Source organism: Molothrus ater, chromosome 11 (assembly GCF_012460135.2).
Source record: "Molothrus ater isolate BHLD 08-10-18 breed brown headed cowbird chromosome 11, BPBGC_Mater_1.1, whole genome shotgun sequence".
Taxonomy (NCBI): Eukaryota; Metazoa; Chordata; class Aves; order Passeriformes; family Icteridae; genus Molothrus; species Molothrus ater.
In genome coordinates this window covers 8823325-8842072 of record NC_050488.2, presented here as the reverse complement: position 1 = coordinate 8842072, position 18748 = coordinate 8823325, and the positions used below count along the sequence as shown (strand labels likewise).

Here is an 18748-nt window from a genome sequence, read left to right as displayed (position 1 = left end):
CAAACCAGGAGTTTTTCATTACCTTTGCCAGTACAGTAAAAATACAGATCAAACCTAAAAACAGAAATCACCTTCTTCATGGTTAAAAAAAAATTATTTCTAACCCAATTACAGAAGCTTAAATTTGTCAAATTGGATTCCTTGTATAGTAAAAGGGAAAATTAAACAGTTGGAAATGGGCTTATTTATTTTTCACATTTCACATAGTTGCCAAGCTAAACTGTGTTTTTAAGAAAAAATTTCCCAAAAGGATTTTACATTGAGGAAACGAGGAAACCAATATTCCAGGAAGCCAGGAATATTTTCAGGGCAGCAAGCTACTGTCTGGTGAAAATAATTTCTGATGCAAGCTGTAGAACTATAATCACAATATAAAAGTGTTTTTTGGCAACATTCTTCAGGCCTTTCTGGAAGGCAGTGGCCACACCCTTTTTAGTAGTGCTTTATTTCTCAGGTGATTCAACCAATCTCAATGGGTCTGGTTATGAAATCAGATGCTAATGATGGGAGTGGGACATGGATGAGGCAGATTTTTCTGTATAGGTGCACAACTGGTCACATACAGGCCATGAGCAAGTGTTACTATCTTCATGTTAAATGAGAACTGGGTAGGAATTGGGTAAAATATAGGAAATACTTCCCTTGGGAATGGAGGTGGGCTGGTGTCAGCTGAAGGCAGAGCACAGGGCTTCATGTCATGGTCTTGAGCCACAGTGGTGATTCTGTGAGCAGTCAGTGTGTTTGGTTAGAGATGATTGTTGCAGCTTTGGAGTTTTGCAATAATTTGTGTGATGGAACTGCAGGGCACTGGTTGATGTCTCAGAGTGCTGCAGCACCACTGCAGTCATCTCCTGCTGGAGCATGGTGGGAAACAGAGGCACAGTAAGAACTGCAGCAGGAGGAAGAGGTAGATTTGGGGCAGACATGGAGCAATGTTTCATTTCCTTCACAACAGCCCACAGAGACCTCTGAGGTGTGAGGCACCTCGGGGCAGACTCTGCAGGAGCCTGTTTCAGCCCCACAGCACTCCTTGGTGCTGTTCCTCTGCAAGTGCCCTGCTTGATGAGAACCTGGTTTGCAAGAATGACTCCTTTATAATGTTGATGAAAATCTAGAGTGATTTAATTGCTGTCAGTTACATCATACTTATTTCAAAATAATTAAAAGTGAGAATAGGATTAGACCTACTTGTCTTTAGCAATGTCTCATAGAGGGGATGCACCCATAAAAGCTGTGAGTCATCAACAGAAAGGAAACTGTCTGCTCTTTACTGTAGCTTTTGCAAACTTGCCAAGGTGTGTTTAGGTGTTAGGAAGGAAGTCACCATCTCTCTGCTGAAGAGTTGGACAATGCTCAGCTACTGAGGGTGGAGTGGGAATACCAGTGACAGTGAATCAGGAAAACAGGGCGGGATTTGTGTTTCTGACCTTCCCTCTTTTTGCTTAGACTGCCTCCAAAGCTGAGAAATACCACTACATTCATTTGAATATTCATGTTTTTAACCTTTAATTGGCTTGCTAAACTTTTTTTTAAAGTATAATAGTCAGATATAATTGTGTTTTTAAGATAATGTTTTGGACTGAAGTAATAATACATTAACAGTTGAGTTTTATATTTTGCATACTAAAGAAAATTCCATGCTTGCTATGATTTTAAAATGCTGAGCAAACAACAATTACAAATTACATTATATAATATATTATCTTTAAACCCAGGAAATACAAATTAGTAATTACTTAAAAGTGTTTGATCTCCCTGGACAATGTTTTTAGTTGGTGTGTTTGAGCAGATTCTACTTGGTTATATAATTATAAACGTTACATCAATTAATTGTTCTTTCTCTGGAAGAACAATTTCACTTTGACATCCTAAGTAAGTGGAAATTTTGTGGACACATAAAATACTCTGAAAGTTAAAGGTCTCTAAACAGACCATCTCTTCCCATTTCCTGATAATGAGTATCAAATTAAGCTTTAAAACAGGGGTCTGGAACTGCTGCTTTCCATGACAGGCATGGTAAGTCCTGGATGAAAAATGGACCTGCACTTATATCCTGTGCATCTCTGCTTTTGTAACAGGCACTGCCAAAGCAGGGGGTGGGATGCCTGTTTTCCACTTACCTTGGCTGCAGCTATGACAAAGGTCAATGTTTCAGGAACCCATCAGTGAGTAACCTCACACGTTTCTCCCTTCTGCTAATTCTATCAAAGCTGCTGGGAGCCCAGGTTTTGCCCATAACCTGGTGTTTAAAACATAAATCCCTGACTTTGCCATAGGGCAAGAGAAGTACCAAGTCTCCACACACCTGTGTAATCTGTGAATTGCTACTTTAAGAGCAGAAAAAAAAGTCCAGCTGTAAACTATTATGTAAAACAACTATGGAATCTTGATGGCTATTATCCAGTTGAATTGTCCTTAGCTTAAAAATAATTCACCTTACGAACCAGTATCTTTAAATATGATATTAATTCCAGAATGTTTTCATACAGTGTGGAGTTCAGAGATGACTGTAGTATTCCTGTCTGCAGAAATGACATGGAATTTGAGACCTTTACTTAAAGCAAGGTCTGATGTCCATATGTCTCTTCTATACCACATTGCTATCCTCAGCAATTAGAAACAACTGAGAGATGAAATCTCCTCACAAGATGTTGGCTTAGAAAGTAAGGCCAAGCCATAGTTAAGTATTAGTTATTCTGCTGTCAAGTGTTTCTGGTGTCTGGGCTACAAAATGTGATGAGTGCCATTATTATTGTTTTTCCACTGGCTGTTTTATGTTGGCAATGCTACTACTGTGAGAGACCTACCACCTACATGTCTTTTGAATTTCTATTTAAGTCATATAATTGTTAGTATTTATTATTATTATACTGACTTTGGTCCAAGAAATTAAGATGGTCTTTACCAGGCACAGTACAAACATAGACTAGAAAGAGTTCCTCATCTAAAGTGCTCATCATCTACCTCCATCTTTGCATTGCTATGGTTTTCCAGGTCAGTAGGACTTTTGAGTGTACTTCCATACTACTATTTTGTCCAAAACACACGTGGCCTGTTACCACCTGTACATTATTTGTTGCTATTTTCCGCAAGTTTTTAACCTCATGAGACCGGCTCCTGGTCACTTGCTGTTAATATAGTTTGAGTCAATCAGCGTGGCGCGATGTCCTTTGCCTTTCTCTGGTCGGCCTGAGTCCTTAGCTGTTCTCAACCCCAGCCTGGCTTCCTTCACCTTCCCAGGGGGGGAGGCCGGGGCAGCGCAGCCCGGAGCCCCGGCAGACGCGGGGGCTGCGGCCGCAGCTGCTGTGGGCCCGAGCAGCCGGGACCAGGCGTGCAGAAGAGACCCGGAGCGGAATGGAAGGACGGGACACACAAGCGAGGAGCAGATGGGAGCCGGGAAAGGATCCGGGCGGGGCCGGCGCGGAGGGGCGGGCGGCGGGGCGAGGCGAGCGCACACACAGAGACCCAGCCCCTGCCTCCGCCTGCCGTGACAGCCGCCCGGAGCCCCCGGACTGCGTCCCGCCCGCTGCCGCCGGCTCCCCGTGCCTGCCCACCCTCCGCAGCCCCTTCTCGCTGCCGCCGGGCCGGGGCGGCAGCTCCGCCAGCCGCATGCCAGGAGCGGGGCAGGAGGGCGCAAGGTGAGTGCTGTCCCTTGGGGCTGGACAGGTGGGCGCTGCCCGGCGGAGCGGGACGGGCTCGGCTCTCCTGGGGCGGCCGGCGGCGGCAGTGGCGGAGCTGAGCGGAGGTCGCTCCGGGAGGACCCGCCGCGCCTTACGGGACTCGGAGCGGTAGCGGCGGGTCGGGAGGGGGACTCCCGCCGGCTCCTGCTGGCTGGAACGGGGCCGGTCCTGCTCCAGCTCCTCGCCCCGCTCCGGATGCCCCGGGCAGCGGAGGCCGCAGCTCCGCCCTGCCCCGCTCGGTGCTGGCGCCGCTCGTGCCCCGTGAGGGGCCCTGAGGGGGCGGCTCCGGGGCCGGCGGGCGCTCGACCCGCTCCCTCTCGGGTGCCTCGGTTAGTTCATGCTTTTGAAGAACTTTCAGCGTTTGTTTAGTGGCCAATCTCACAGGAGCGTCGGCTTCCAGGGAAGGGCCGCGGTGCCCGGAGCCGGCCGCCTGCTTTGAGCTCCGCGGTGGCTGTCACGGGCGGGCTGTGCCCCGCTGCTGTTCGCCTCGGCGGGGCCCGCAGCCGGCTCTCGGCCCTTCCCTCCGCCTCGGGCGAGGAGTGGGGGAGACTCGGGCCGAAAGCAAAGTGGAAAAAACAAGCAGGGAGCGTAGTGAGTTACACTTGCGGAGCGGGGCTCCGCGGCCGCGGCGGGCTGTGAGGAGGCAGCGCGGAGCCGCTCTCTGCGGCGCGCAGGTGAAGGCGCGGGGCGGTTCGTGTGGCTGCGGGGTCAGTGCGCTGCTGCTCCTCAGCGCTGGGCTCGGCAGCGGCCAGGAGCTGGGATTTGCTGCGGAACCATTTACGTCCATGCAAAAAATTAAATTTTTTTCCTTGAATTTCATTTTTTAATTAAGTTCTTTTATAGTTCTTATGACTCTATAAACGTTCTTGTGTACCTTTCCCATGTATACCTACATTTATTAATGCAATTTCTAGTTCAATATTATCCTTTAGTACGTTTTCACAGTTAAAGGGCAGAGGAAATTCCCTCATCATCAAACACTTGCTATGGCATTACTTTGGTTGTATACTTAGTTCTGCAGCAGGTACAGAGGTCTGCTGAGTGCAACAAGTTATGAGATGGATGTTGTATCTGTAAGAATTTGAGTTCAGAATAGGAGAATCCATGGGATTTGGAAATAAATGGAGCTAAGTATTTATTACAGAATAACAGCGCTTGCACACTTGTAGGTGGTAGAGTGTGTGAAACAGAGCTGCTCTGGTGCAGATGAGGTAAGGAAATGCATGGGTGTATCTCTGGCTTGTCATTTAGTGCATCGAATCCTATTTAAATTTTTCATATGTATGATATGATACCTGTTCTCAGTAAATATTTGTTAGACAGTGTCAGTCAATAAAATGTCATTGTTTTGAACAGAGATGCCATTCACTCTCCATGGGAGCGGTGTGTATGAGTTAGCAGTGTGACAGGGCCTTGTGACCCACTGTAACACTCGGTATCATTCCCTGCACATTCTCACAGACCTCTGCTCTGTTTTCAATAGCTCACTTCTTCTCTGCACTGTTTTTGTGTAGACAGTTGTTCTGGCGTGATTCCAGGTTATGGGAGTTGTATGTGCACATAATTTGGAGGTGTATTATGTGGAGTTGCTTCCAGCAAGTGGCAAGTGAGACCACGTGGCCTTAAACAAAACTGTTTTGTTTTGCTGCTCATGAATTGAAGTGGGTGACACCCGCTTCTGCTCGGGAGTTTATGTGTAACACCTTCATATTGATTCAGGAGCTTTTCTCCTGTGTTAAAAAGCTCCTGAGTGGTTCTTTTTATCCTATCTTAAATATTTTGCTTTAAGTGTTGAAGAAAATTAACCTGACCTCTTAAATTTTGTTTACCCTGGTGTTTTATTTGTATGTTTCAGTGGTTTAGGTTTTTGAACAGTCTCCTTTGATGAAAGAAATTTTCTGGGTTTCTTTTTGGTTTTTTTTTGTTTGTTTGTTGGTTTGTTTGTTTGTTTTTTGTGAGAGCATCTGCCTGCTGCTACAAATGTGCTGTAATGAATGCATTTAGAGTCCTTTTGCAGTGCTTTCTGTAGGTGCTGTATTTTATTGAAGACAGCTTACACCCAGTGTACGAATGAGAGCTGCATTTAGAGAAATAATTTGTTGCTGTTTAATTGCTGTGAAATGTGGAGGGAAACTGCTGAATGATAGGTTTGTGGAAGACAATTTTGTTTAACTCAACTAGCCTCTTTATGTGTCTTTGCTTTGTTACCAAAGTGTGCCTCTCAATTTGTGGGATGTGTTGTGGATTCCAGTTGTTCAGGTCATATGAAATGTGGAATTAACAAAAGGCTGAGGTCTTGCATAAGTCTTCAGGAGTGTGTAAATTTACTGTTGTGTAGTATCTAAAAAAAATTGGAAAATAAAGGACTTGGTAAATACACTCCATTAATGTGTGATTAACAGGCACCTCCTGCTTTTCTTGTGACTGTAACAGCTATAAAGTAACTATTCTGAAAGAAGTGTTTATTTAGGATGTGGCTGTGGTGGTCTCCACCCCAGATGTGACCCGGGGGATGTGCAAACACGCACAGACTGTTCTGGTGCCAGCCGGGGCAGAACGTGCCGGGATGTGCTGTCAGGTACCGAAATGGGGGCAATCATTAACCCGCAGGTGCTCGGCACAGCCCGGGATCAGCTGCAAGGCTTCCTGGCCAAAGGATCAGGCTGTTAATACCCGAACACAGCGCTGTGTACATGCATTTACTTTTCGTTTACTTCCTAATCAGGGCTGCTCAGTGGCCCGAGGGGAGGCTGAGGCCTGGCTGGAGGAGGTCTTTGTATGTGTCTTACCCAAACCACTGCTGAGGTATTGTAGTGGTGATTGAAGGTATGGCCATCAGTAAAATGTAACAACTCCTCCAAAAAATTGCTTGAACTGGACAAGAAGTAGAAGCTTACGTTCTTGGCAATGAAAGGGGGTTTTGGCCTTTTGTGTTAAATCGTTATATATGCAATCAGAAATGTAACTAGGAAGGTGCTCCATACTATTGTTCTTAATTTTCCCCTTTCTGTAGAGTTAATTACCCTCACAGTCCTCTAGTTGCCCTCATAGCTCTGCAGGTGTAATCAGTGTGAGGTACAACTTGCATTCGGAAAAGCTTCCTGACTTTTACACTGCTGAAGCTTACATAAACTTGGAAAGTTGGCAAGAATTATCTGGACTTGTGTGGTTTCTGTAGAACAAGAACAGCTGCTCTGCTGGTATCATCTCTCAGACGTTTTAGTTGTTAAAGTGCGGCTTTTTGTAGTTTATTTTAAACACTTCACTGTTTCTCCTAAATTAATTTTCAGTATTATAATGAGGAGAAGAGTATGTCCATTCCACTGTATGTACTGTATCAGGAATCCTACTGGCTCTATTTTAATACAGCAGTGTGCCCATGTAGTGTTCCTTCAGAAGGTTCTGTCAGGACTATCGCCTGTTTCCTGAAGATGACAATCAGCTTTTTGGACAGGGTGTATTTTTGGGCTGACCGACTCCTTCTGCTCATGTACGGCCTGTACTTGGGAGAGGTCAAAAAAGGCAGGTGGGAATTGCAGCAGCAGCAGGTTTGTGTGGACATGTGCAGTGATGAGGGTGTCCCAGGCCTGCCATCCCCGAGGACAGTGAGGTTCTTAATGAAATACTTGGCTTACAGAAGTAGGTGCTGTCCAAGTTAACATTGGTTGATGCTCCACAGATATAAGTAATTAATAGCCAAGGAAAAAACTCAGTCAAGTGAGTTGATTGTTGTGTGGATGGGTGGTCTTGCAAGCTTTCTGACTGTGCTTAGCAATTGCGGGTGAAAAGCTGTAAAAATTCAATTTTAGGGCAATACAATTCTGTCTGCCTTTCAATGTATTGAATAACCAAAAATATAAATGCAAGGCAAACTTGACAAACTTGAATTTTATTGAACTGTGCAATAATCCTGAATAAAATAATTATGATTATTAAGGTGGTAGGCTAAAAGCATCATCATTTTAATTTTAGGCAGAAAATATGATAACCTTCCAGGCAGATAAAATTTTAACCTGCTGCTGTTTCCTGGTAGTGACGATTCTGATAAAGGGAAAAATGTGGTGGTATTTCTCTTGGTTTTACTTTGTTCTTAATGTATTTTTGTTGAGGGAAGCAGGAATATGCTGAAGAGATGAGAAGAATATGAAGAAAAGGGACAGTGGTTGCATTAACTTTATACTGGGTATGCATGCTCTATCTCATTTTTCTTTTGTTTTTCTGAGTCTGCCTTTACCATGAAAAAGGTTTAATTTCAGTGCTAGTTTCAGAAAATGCATTTTTTTTGTTTAGTAAGTTGTTCCTTAATTGACTTAGCTTTGTATAGCCCTTTTAATATTCTTCACAGAAACAGCAAAAAAGGATACTTCTGGAAGTAGTTTTCCTCTAGATAAAATCTAGATTTAAAAAAAACATAGAAAAAAAATCTTGGTGTTTTATTGTTACAACTTTTGAATAGAAACTTAGTGTTTGCTTTCAAATACAGAAGTTTGAGGAGGATAGAGTTAAATAAATCTCAAATTGCTTGTTGTATGAGTCACTAAATTGAGAACATAAATACTCATATTCTTTGGAAAGGACCTCTCAACATTGTTTTCCTGCTTAGTGTCAACTGCAAAACACAATACAATATGTTTAGCTTAAAAGTAGTTGTATTTGCATTTGAAATCATAGTTTATGATAAAAGTCAGATAACCTTTTGCATGGGAAACTGACCTAAGGCTAGCATTAAGTCTCCAGTGGAAGCTGCATTATCATACTGATGTCTTTTGTTTGCTTGCTTTGCTGAAAAGAAATAAAACCTTGGAGAGGGGTAAAGGGTAGAGCAACGGGCAGTGCTGGAGAAGTCTCCCTGCATGATGATAGAAGGGATGGGTTGTTTTGGTTGCTGCCTGGTGCTGAAGCCAGAGACTTGAAATAGGAACATCTGGATCTTTTAGTCCAGAGAGAAACAGATTTGTTGTAGGACAAGTATGTAATTTAAACATCAATGACAAAAAAATTCTTGATGCCTGTGCGTGTTGAATAGAATATAGTACTTGGTGTTCTCTGTATGCTGCTTAAACAGTAAATTTCATTTTGTGTGTCTATCCTTCTGCATTTTAAACCTTGTCTTTAAAATGCTTTGTTGAAGTCTTTGCAAGTGTTTTACAATGTTCAATTTTGTCCTAATCAGATGAGTGATGTGGTTGCATGTTTTAAGATACAGGAGTACTGAAGCCTTAAATTTTTTTAACTTGGTATGGCAATCAACTACTGTGCCTAAAAGTGACAACTCAGCTCACAAACATTCCCTGCTGTGCCCTGCACTGCTGGAGTTTGGCTTGAAACCACTGGCAGCTCCTGGTAACTGCAGATTGGAGAGTGTGGATGGGTCCTTGCTCCTCTAATCCTGGCGGTGATGGACAGGATTATTTAATATGCTGATGTGCAAGACAGACTAAACCAGCATTCTCCATTATTTCTTGTTCTTTCTTACCATGGTTCTGAAAGCTGAGATGTAACCCTGTCCTCTCTTTGATGCTGGGAAACTTCTCCAGGGCTTTCATTGATGCTAATGTTAGCTGGATTACAATGTTATTGGTTGCCTTCCATTTATTTTGGTATTTTTAAGGGAAAAGAGCTAAGGCTCAGTTGGCCAAAGGACTGGATCTCTTGGTAATGTTGTCTCATGTTGGGCTGTATTTCTCCAGCATGAAGCACTCTCTCATGTCAGTGCTCTGGCTTCAGCCTGGATTGAACTTTTATTTATTTATTTAATAGTTGTCTTTTGCCTTTTAATGTACTTTGTGCTGAGAATAAGTACAACATTTATGTTCTCTCAAAACTAAATATTGTCTTTTCTATATGCTGGGTGGACTATCTTGCTGTCTATAGCAGCTGTGTGTCTATGAGAGAGGGAGCCAAACTGAACACTTGTTGTGAAGCAGGATCATTCCATTACTTCAAAGCTGCTTCTCTGTCACCTCGAAGAGTTCTGACAGATTCACCGAAAATGTGCAGCATTTGTGGTTCTCTGAAGTGCTGCCTCCAAATGTCTTTGTATATGTGCTTCTATAAAGTACCTGTATAAAATTTAACTGCACACTGTCTAAAGAGGACACAAGGCATATATTTTTACTAGGATGCCTTCAGAAAAGGAATAAAAACTCTCAAAAATAGGTATTTGGAGAGGTCCTCTAAAACATCCTTCTTTAGAGCATTGGGTGCATTTTTACACTCCAGTAGAGTAAGTAATAACGTGCCAGATGTGTTCATTGAGGTCAAAACTTGAAAGAACCATGCTGTGTGTGGAACCAAGTTTATGGTATGCAGCATGGATTGGATTGAAGTGCTCATACAAAGTGGAATTCTCAGCACTGGCTGCTACTTGGAAATATTCAAGAGCTTCTTGAGTTTTCACCTGGTTTCACTGAAGCGTTGCTGTAGTGGCATAAAAATGTTTTGCAGCTCCTAGATCTGAGAGTCTTAGGAAAACAATTTGAAGAAAATCCTGTTTTTAGAATTTGTTGTTATGCAGTTAAATAGCGAAGTTTAGTTTCAAGTTCAAATGTGCCCTTTAGCAAACTGTTTGCCTAAGGCGGCAGCTGGCTGGGAGCTGAGTGCTCTCCAGATGGGAGGTGCTCCTGTTTGCTGACTTTGGGTGTGGAAAGGTGGCTTTTCACAAAGCAATGCCGGGGTAAATGTGGTGGTTCACTGGAAACAGCAGATTGCAGGCAGTTGGTGAGATGTCGCGCTAAATCTGCTAACAGGTAACCAGCTCTTCAGGCTGTGAGAGCATAGAGACGTTTGCTTCAGAGAGCCGAGTTTGGGTAGCACATCTTTTTCCTTCCAGTAGATGCTCATTTTTGCCCATTACATAGTGCTGCTACTGCCTTCTTTTTCATTAAAAAGAATAATAGTTTCTGATTGAGGCTTCTTAGAGTTCAGAAAAGATTTTTTTTCCTCATGGTTTCCCTATCAGCTAAGTATAACAAGATACTGTTTCAACAATGCAAAGCATTTTAGTGAGGCTGAGGAACTGTGGGAACATGTTTCATCAGAAGATAGTAATTATTTTTGCTTTAACTGTGGTGAACAGCTGTTGAATGATATGTTATTTTTTAACTACGGCTACTGTGAATATCTTGTCTAGAGATACAAATAGGGTGTGGAGGGAAAGGCAAAAAATCTTTTTAGCCTGAGGATCAAAGTGTATCTACACTTAGTAACACAGGGGGAAGGGGAAAAAAAAGGTGGAGGAGAAAATGGGCTTTGTATAGGGAATCAGTTTTAGCAAGATTGGCTAATACTTACCCCATATGTCCAGATCTAAGTCAGGTTTGAGCCTATGGGGTGTTGTGACTTCAGTACTTCTCTTGAACCTTCTCGTGTTTTTCTGTCCAAGAGGTCCTGCAGTGCTGTTCTGTGCAGCTATTCAGGGCTTCAGTGCTGTGCTACACTACAGCCCTTCCCCCAGCTTTGTCTTTGTCCCCTTAAGGGTAATTGCAGCAGTCCCAAAATTAAATACAAATGAATAAAATATACTTAAATATAACACTCTTGTCAGTATTTGAGCTAGTGGCTTACCACTGCTAGGCTTTTCTCTGCCACTATGTGATGTAAGAATCTGCTCTAAGGCAGGTGCCCTGATTAGGCTTCACAGAGCTAATACTCTAAACAGAATTTAGAGTATAGAACAGAGTTAGTACTTTTAATGGAAACATAGAAGAGATAACATATGAGAACTTTAGGGTTCAGGTTTCCCTCTGGGGACTCGCGTGTTATCAGAACCAGCAAGGATGTTTCTTCAAGTTTCCTCAGTAAGACAGAGAGAGTAGTGATAAACTTAGCTGCTATAAATAAACTCTCTGGCTTTGTTTTGCTGTGTGTTTGTTCTGCACTTGTTTTTGCCCACTTGCTGCTGTTACAGCACAGCCTGGTCTCCAGGACAGCACCTAATCCAAGCGTGTGCCCCTTATGTGGAACAGGCAAGGTTCAGTGTGCAGAGGCTGAGGAACAGAATGTGTCTGAGCACTCTCTTAAATTAATATTCATTGACTTGTCTTAGCATCTGGCTTCAAGTTATTAGGAGGGAAGATGATGGATTTATTTTCCTCCTTCAAGTTTCATCATGAACCTTGCCTGTGCTGTAGAGTTCAAGTCCAAACAGGAGTTGGATGGTGATACAGAAAGAGGCACCTGTGAACAGTATATTTTTTCCTGAACATTGTTCTTTTGCTTCTTGAGTTGCATTTCATTTTCTAATATGTTTTTGTTACTGCAGGCTGATTTCTGAGGATAGTGGTAGTATTCTGGCTGTGTGCATATATATATTTTTAAACATATACAAAATTTGCCTTTGCTAGTTTTAGCTTTCATTCTGTGTGGTCACTTTGAATATCGATAATATTTTTTAGAGAATATAAGCCTTACAATTTTCACAAAAAAAATTTCAGTTTTATTTTAGACCTACTGAAGCAGTATGTTCATTGGAAATATGTCCATAAAATATTCTTAATGCTTGAAAAAATATATTCCCCTTGTACATATTTAATTTTTTTTTTATTAAAAAAAATTAAGAAAGGGTCTTAAGGGAACTCTGTGGTGCATGAGTAAGGAGGGACTCTACAGGCTGAGAATTTTTCTCTGAAATGACTTTCAAGTAAGAGAAGTAGTGGTAACACTTGGTATCCCTGGCTTTGTCAAGTGTTGACAGATAGCAATTTTCTGTTTGCCATTTAGAAACTAAAAAACCATGAGTGTTTTGACAAGGCCATAAAACTTGTCAGTATTGTGAGGATCAGCTGTTTAATTACCTGTTGCTCCTGGTGGAGAGTGAAAAGGACCTGTACAGACCTGTTGAGAGGAACAGCGTGACACACGTGTGTCCCCAAAGCTTGTCTGAGTCCCTGCAGTCCCACCTGCCAGCTGTGGCTGGGGACAGCTGCTGGTGGCAGTCCCGGGGTGGCCTCCAACCCCTGGCAGTGCCTCCGTGTCCACAGACAGTAACCAGGGAGTGTGGCTGGGAAGAAGCTGATACAGACAAAAGTCACTCGAGGTGCACAGTGTGCTGCTGTTGTTCTCAGGTATCAGCCTGGCAATGTGGGGGGGTTTGACAAGGTGTATTCCTTTCTCTATTACTTTAGGTGGCTTTCTTTTGCAGAGCATCTCAGAACATAAATTAGGTTAATGCCATATTTAATTAATTTTCTGTTAGATTTATGTCAACATTTTCACAACTGTTCATGGAAAGGAATAACTTAATACTTTAAACAGTAACTTTTATCACTTCTGGCCTCTGCTTTTGCTGCAGTTTGAGTGTGGAAGCCTCACTGCAGAGATAGGTATGGACTATTGGCTTGGATGTTTCCAAGGGTGGGGAGGAAAGTGCTGAGCTAGTGCTGCTCTAGTACCAGCTCACTAGAAAATAGTGGAAGTTGTACCTTTTTTTTCTGGAATGGCAACCTTTGTGGTTTTGTAATCTGAATCTTTGACCTTCCAACTCTGAGAGTTAATGGACTCCTTGTAACCGTGCCCTAGACTTTTGATCTTACTGGTACAGGTGCCTGCAAGAGGAGGGAAAACTCTTGCTGCCATAACTTGTGTGATCATTGAAGAATCAGGGCTTTCCCCAGGTTAGGAAATTGCTGCCTCAGAAAGGGGAACTCTGCAGAAGATGCTAAGTATGGACTCTTCCAATATTGCTTTAACATGTTTTTAAGAAAAACTCTTTTATTCCTGTGCTATTATAGACTAGAGAGGAAGGTAATTTTGTTTTCAACATGTCTTGCTCCTTGAGCCACTTTAGAAATAAAGGGTTTTTTGTGTGGATTTGTTTGGTGGGGTTTTTGTGTTACTAATTTTTTTTTTTAATTTGTGGCATTTTTGTTTGTTTTCTCTTAATTTCTTCTAAAATGATATACTTGAGAATCAAGAGTAAATTTGAGGTCAAGTACTGATCCAAAAAGAGGATGGATGGCTGAGTGTCTGTTCCTGCCCTCACAGAGGGGCTTTGCCAGGGCTGTTTATCCACTCCTGCGTGGGCAGACTTTTGAAACTGGATGGGCATTCTCTTCAGAGCATTTAGTTTGTGCAGGTTTGCCTGATCTACCTGCCACTGATGGGATGTGTGCCCTGTACTCAGCTTTTCATGCTGTCCCTGAAATCTGTCAAGTCAGATTTTGACCCAGGTTTCACACAGGTTAAACCAGCTTTTTAATGGTTCTTTGTACCTACTTGAAAAAAGTAAGGAATTATTATCTTGACAAGCACAGCTTATTTTCTGGTTATATACTAGTAGGTTTTAATTCATATACAGTTGAGCCTGATTTCTGTTAAACAGTTAGGTCTTTGCTGATCAGAATACAAGCTAGGTGTCAAATCAAGTGAATAAGATGACTGATAGCTAAAAATATCCTCCCCCCCTTAAAAGAAATTGGGAGTGGGTAGGGAAGGTGTAGGACTCAGAAGTTTCAGGTTAACATTGTGGATCCTGTTACTAAAAAAGATTACTGTTTCATGGTGGAATTAACTTGCATTATGTAGTCTTCATTTGTTCTTGCCATGCAAGTCATTTACTGGAAACTTACTTGACCATATAGACCTTTTGTAGGTGGTGTAACTTGGGAATTGCTTTTGCAACTGGAATATGTCTGTGCTGTTTTAGGGAAGGACTTCAGCCATGAATGGTTATTTTTTGCAAAGTAGCAAAGTATCATCTTAAGTTATTGAAATATGCTGAAAAGCTTCTGTAAATCTTGCCATGTTAGAAATGGAAGTTTTCTCGCCCGTGTTGTGTGTGTGGGTCATTGCAGAGCAGTGCTGGCTGTGGCTGCTGCTCTGAATGAGCAGAGCTGCCATGGTGCACAGCCCTGCTTACAGGCGTGCTGACATCAACTCTCTTGGCATATGTTCAGAAAAGGAAACAGAAGACAATCAGTGTTGCATTTGGCATAAGTAGCAAGTCCATAAAACTGCCAAATCCTTCTCAGTGTATTCATCCAATTAATGACATTGATGTAGGACATTTACTTAAATGAGTAAAATATACTGTATTTGGTTTTTAAAAGTTCTTGTCTTAAAGTTTCCATTTTCTACTTAATTAGTAACCACAGTCTTTACTTAAATAGCATTTTTTCTTGTTATTGTTCTTTTATAGAAAAAAAATGAATTCTGAAAGCTCAGCTCTTACCATGAGTAGTCCTGCTGTAATAAACCAGTGTGCCAGAGGAGGAATGGAACAAGAAAAAATTTGGTAAGCATTATAATTTTCTAAGAGGTTAGTAGGCAGCAATATTGGGAGATGTAGTTTGAAAATTAGGTAAAATAATTATTTATAATTATACAATAATTATACAAATGTAACTGATGTAACAAATGTAACTGATACATTAAGTTTGTGTTATTTAACAGCAGAGAAGAAAAAAGGGGAATTTTTTATTTTGCTTTTGAGGTTTTAGCAGATGACATGATACAGGGTGTCATGGGGGATGGGCTGTGGAAAAACTCTGCTCATTTCAGCAGTGCAGCAGTTGTGCTCAGGGAATCTTTCACATATGGCAAATGTTTTAATCTCCCAGTGCTGCTGGGGTGCTGGGCCATGCTGGTACCAGGACTTTCACTGCTCTGAGGCTCCTGAGATTCCTGTCCTGGGAGACATTACGAAGCCAATAGTTTCTTCTTTGTGTATAGAGAAAAATTTACTCTGTGCTGGAGGAAAAAAGCAATTGCAATGTTCAAGGGTAAAGGTTAGCAATTGCAATGTTAAAGGTGGAGAAATGCTTACACTTCATAACAAATTTTTTGGTGAAAATTGCCACAGACCATGCAATTTCTAGCACCTGCTTTGTTTCCATGAAGGGAACAGGGTGTTGAAAAGGCTTTGAGACTATTCCACCTGGGTTAATGAGCTTTTTCTTGAGAGCCTGCTGGTTTTTATTTGCTATTGTTTGCTAAGGATTTTTTACATTATTTATTTACCATGTGTCAAACAACCAGTAAATTCATGACAGGAAGCATGACACCCATATGAACAAAAACCTACCTTATGTTGTTTTTGTTGTCTGAGAAATACTCTTGAAAAGCTAAAGAATTGAAGAAATATTAGCAAATCAATGTTCTGTTTCCTGTTGCATGCTGTCAGGAAATCAAATAATCTTTTTTTTTTTTTTTGCTTTGGTTTTAATGTAATATTAAACTAACAGCATAATAATACCTGAAAGTAGTTTCTTTTAAACATTTCTTCTGGAACATTCTCAACAAAATCTTTGGATAAAAGGGCAGGATGAGGAAGAACTGTGGGCTTCCCTCCTAACTCACAAATCTACTGAGGGGGGTGGGAAGTTGACACAAACACTTTTTTCATTTGATGTCTTCTGCTGATTTTTATATCCTGCTTGTGGTATTGAGCTGGGGACAGTTCTGGTTAATATCTTTATCAGTGATCTGCATGAGGGGATGGAGGGCACTCAGTAAATTTGCAGGTTGCATCCCAAACTGGGTGGGAGTGTTGATCTGCTCAGGGTAGCAGGGCTCTGCCGAGGGATCTGGACAGGCTGGATCCATGGGCCAAGGCCAGTGGTGTGAGGTTCAACAAGGTAAAGATGGATCCTGCCTTTGGGTCACAGCAGCCCCCTGCATCTCCAGCTGGGGACAGAGTGGCTGGAAAGCTGCCTGGCAGGAAAGGATCTGGGGATGTTGGTTGGCAGCAGCTGAACATGAGCCCAGGTGAGGCCAGGTGGCCAAGAAGGCCAGTGGCATCCTGGCTGTATCAGCAGTAGTGTGGCCAGCAGGACCAGGGCAGTGATTGTCCCCCTGTACTGGGCACTGCTGAGGCCACAGCTCAAATCCTGGGTTCAGTTTTGGGCCCCTCATTACACAAAGACATTGAGGGGCTGGAGTGTGTCCAGAGAAGGGCTGGAGCACAAGTCTGATGAGGAGCAGCTGAGGGAATTGAGATTGTTTAACCTGGAGATAAGGAGGCCCAGGGAGGACTTTATCAATAGCAGAGTGGTGCATGTCTGGTTAGGTTTCTAAAATACTATTTTTTATTCTGGGCTTCTGTGAATACTACAGTTGAATGAACATTATTTTTCTCAGCCTAATAAACTGCAATGGTGCACTGCCTTGCTGCATTGTTCTTTTATTGCTGTTTATTCATTGTCTGATTCTTGGAACTTATTTACATTCTGATGGTTCTGGAGGTTTTTTTTTCATGAAAATATGAGTATTGGTAAGGACTGGTGTTAGTCATAGGAAGATTAGAAATGTCTGTTAAAAGTATACAGTGACAGGATAATATATTCAATTAAGTCAAAAGCATCCACAGAGAAAAGCCCTGAGCTGGACCTTATCTAGCATTTAAGCATCATTTAGGATGCATATAAAAGGCTTTGATGTTGCACAAGGCCCCTAGAAACAGAGGGGAGAGTAAATAATTGACTGAACCCCAGTTACCTTGTACAGCCATTTACCAAGTCTGCCATTCTGGTGTATCAGTGCTTTGCATCTGCATAGTTTGGTGTATCTACCTGATGAAAAAATAATTGAATTCTCAAACTTGCAATGCTTCACTTGATTCTGTTGCTTTTTTCCCCTCCCAACATACATAAACAAGATTACAGCAGCAGAAGAATGCTGGTAGTAGCAGAAGTGTGACTGCTGCGAGTGTCTGATAACTGCAGGGTATTGTGGCACAGTTCATGTGCAAACCAAATTAAGCTGCTCTTGATAAGCAGGAAGGTGAAGGAACGTGGTGGATGGTCATAACATCAACAATATCAGCTCTCTGAGCTGGTGTGCAAGAGTGTTGAACAACTGAGGCTTGAGAGCCTTGAAATTGTAGCAGCTCCTGATTTGGCAGATTGTCAGTGTCTTAATGTTGAAAATTGCGAGAAAGGAACTAAAGATTAGGGAGCAAGTGGGAACTGTGTCAATTCATCCAGGCTTTCTGTGAAAGTAGCTGGCTGGCACATTGTTTTTCAAAACAAATGTGCAGGAGAATTGGAAATTTTCCAGGTGTTGTTATTGTGTGTGGATTTTATAACATGCTTCCTCTAGGCTGGATGAAATCTTGCTAGTCACTACTTCATGATGTTACTTAGGATTAAGTCAGGAACTATTTAATCCTTTTAAAACTAATAATTGAAATTTGGGTTCTGGGTGTCTCATGACAGTTTTGGTGCCTTGGCTTTCTATTTCTGTCTCCAAATACTCTGCCATCTTCCTTATGAAGTATGCAGTGTTCTGCTATTTCTATAACAGAGTTTTAATCATTTTTAGACAAAATTTCTCTGAAAACTGTCCATGTTATGAATAAATAAATCTATACATCTTAGAACTAACCAAACAAGCACTGTTATATGTGGACTCTAATGCATTCTGACTCTGTACTTACGACTTGGGTTAAACTGAGTTTGAGGACAGAAACATTGTAACATCTTTTTTGTTTTATGCTGTAACAGACAGTTTTTGTTTCAGCTTTCTTTTCTAAGCTGACACTGGTGATTTTGTGGGGAAGGGAAGCTCTTGAAACTTCAGTCCATAGAGTGAGAAGGAAGACATGCTTAGATACTGAATTTAGATATTGCTTAAACTAACTAAACCCAGCTCCATCATGGCATACGTTGAAAAAGAACAGCTTACTGTCATATCTAAGTGTGCAGATGTCTGGAAACTCTTTGGTATAGAAAAAGTAATTATTCTGGAGAATTGTATAACCTGTACTTGAATCACTTTTTTTTTAAAAAAAGTTCATCTTTCAATAATGAAATAGAAATAAGAGTCAACTGAGATGAAAACAATACTTGAACTGACATCCCCATGACTGGGTAAAAGCAAGAAGGAAAGCAATGGTGAGCAGCTGAAAATCCTCATCTTCACTCCATGAGGAGCAAAGTAGATACCCATAGATCTTACCTGAATGCCTGTGGCTTTAATCACACAGCCCTTGTTCCTCAGTGAGGATCAGGAGGGAGCAGCTGAGTTGCTGCCTTCTGTACCTCAGACAGACAAGTGCACGGGCCGAGTCGTAGCCTGTGTGGGAAGTCAGGTTTCGTGACAATAAATCATCATGGCTCTGTTGCAGCTTT

The 18748-nt window shown here is 42.0% G+C and overlaps 1 protein-coding gene across 1 annotated transcript in view; it reads left to right on the top strand.

Annotated features, from left to right (window-relative positions):
• Nucleotides 1-3104: 3104 nt before the first annotated feature.
• The window catches only part of ARHGEF3 (Rho guanine nucleotide exchange factor 3), a 106836-nt gene continuing 91192 nt past the window's right edge, over nucleotides 3105-18748 (top strand). The window contains 6 exon segments of the mRNA XM_036391241.2: nucleotides 3105-3191; nucleotides 3193-3316; nucleotides 3319-3402; nucleotides 3405-3550; nucleotides 3553-3638; nucleotides 14818-14913. Coding sequence (XP_036247134.1) covers nucleotides 3105-3191; nucleotides 3193-3316; nucleotides 3319-3402; nucleotides 3405-3550; nucleotides 3553-3638; nucleotides 14818-14913 — 623 coding nt within the window.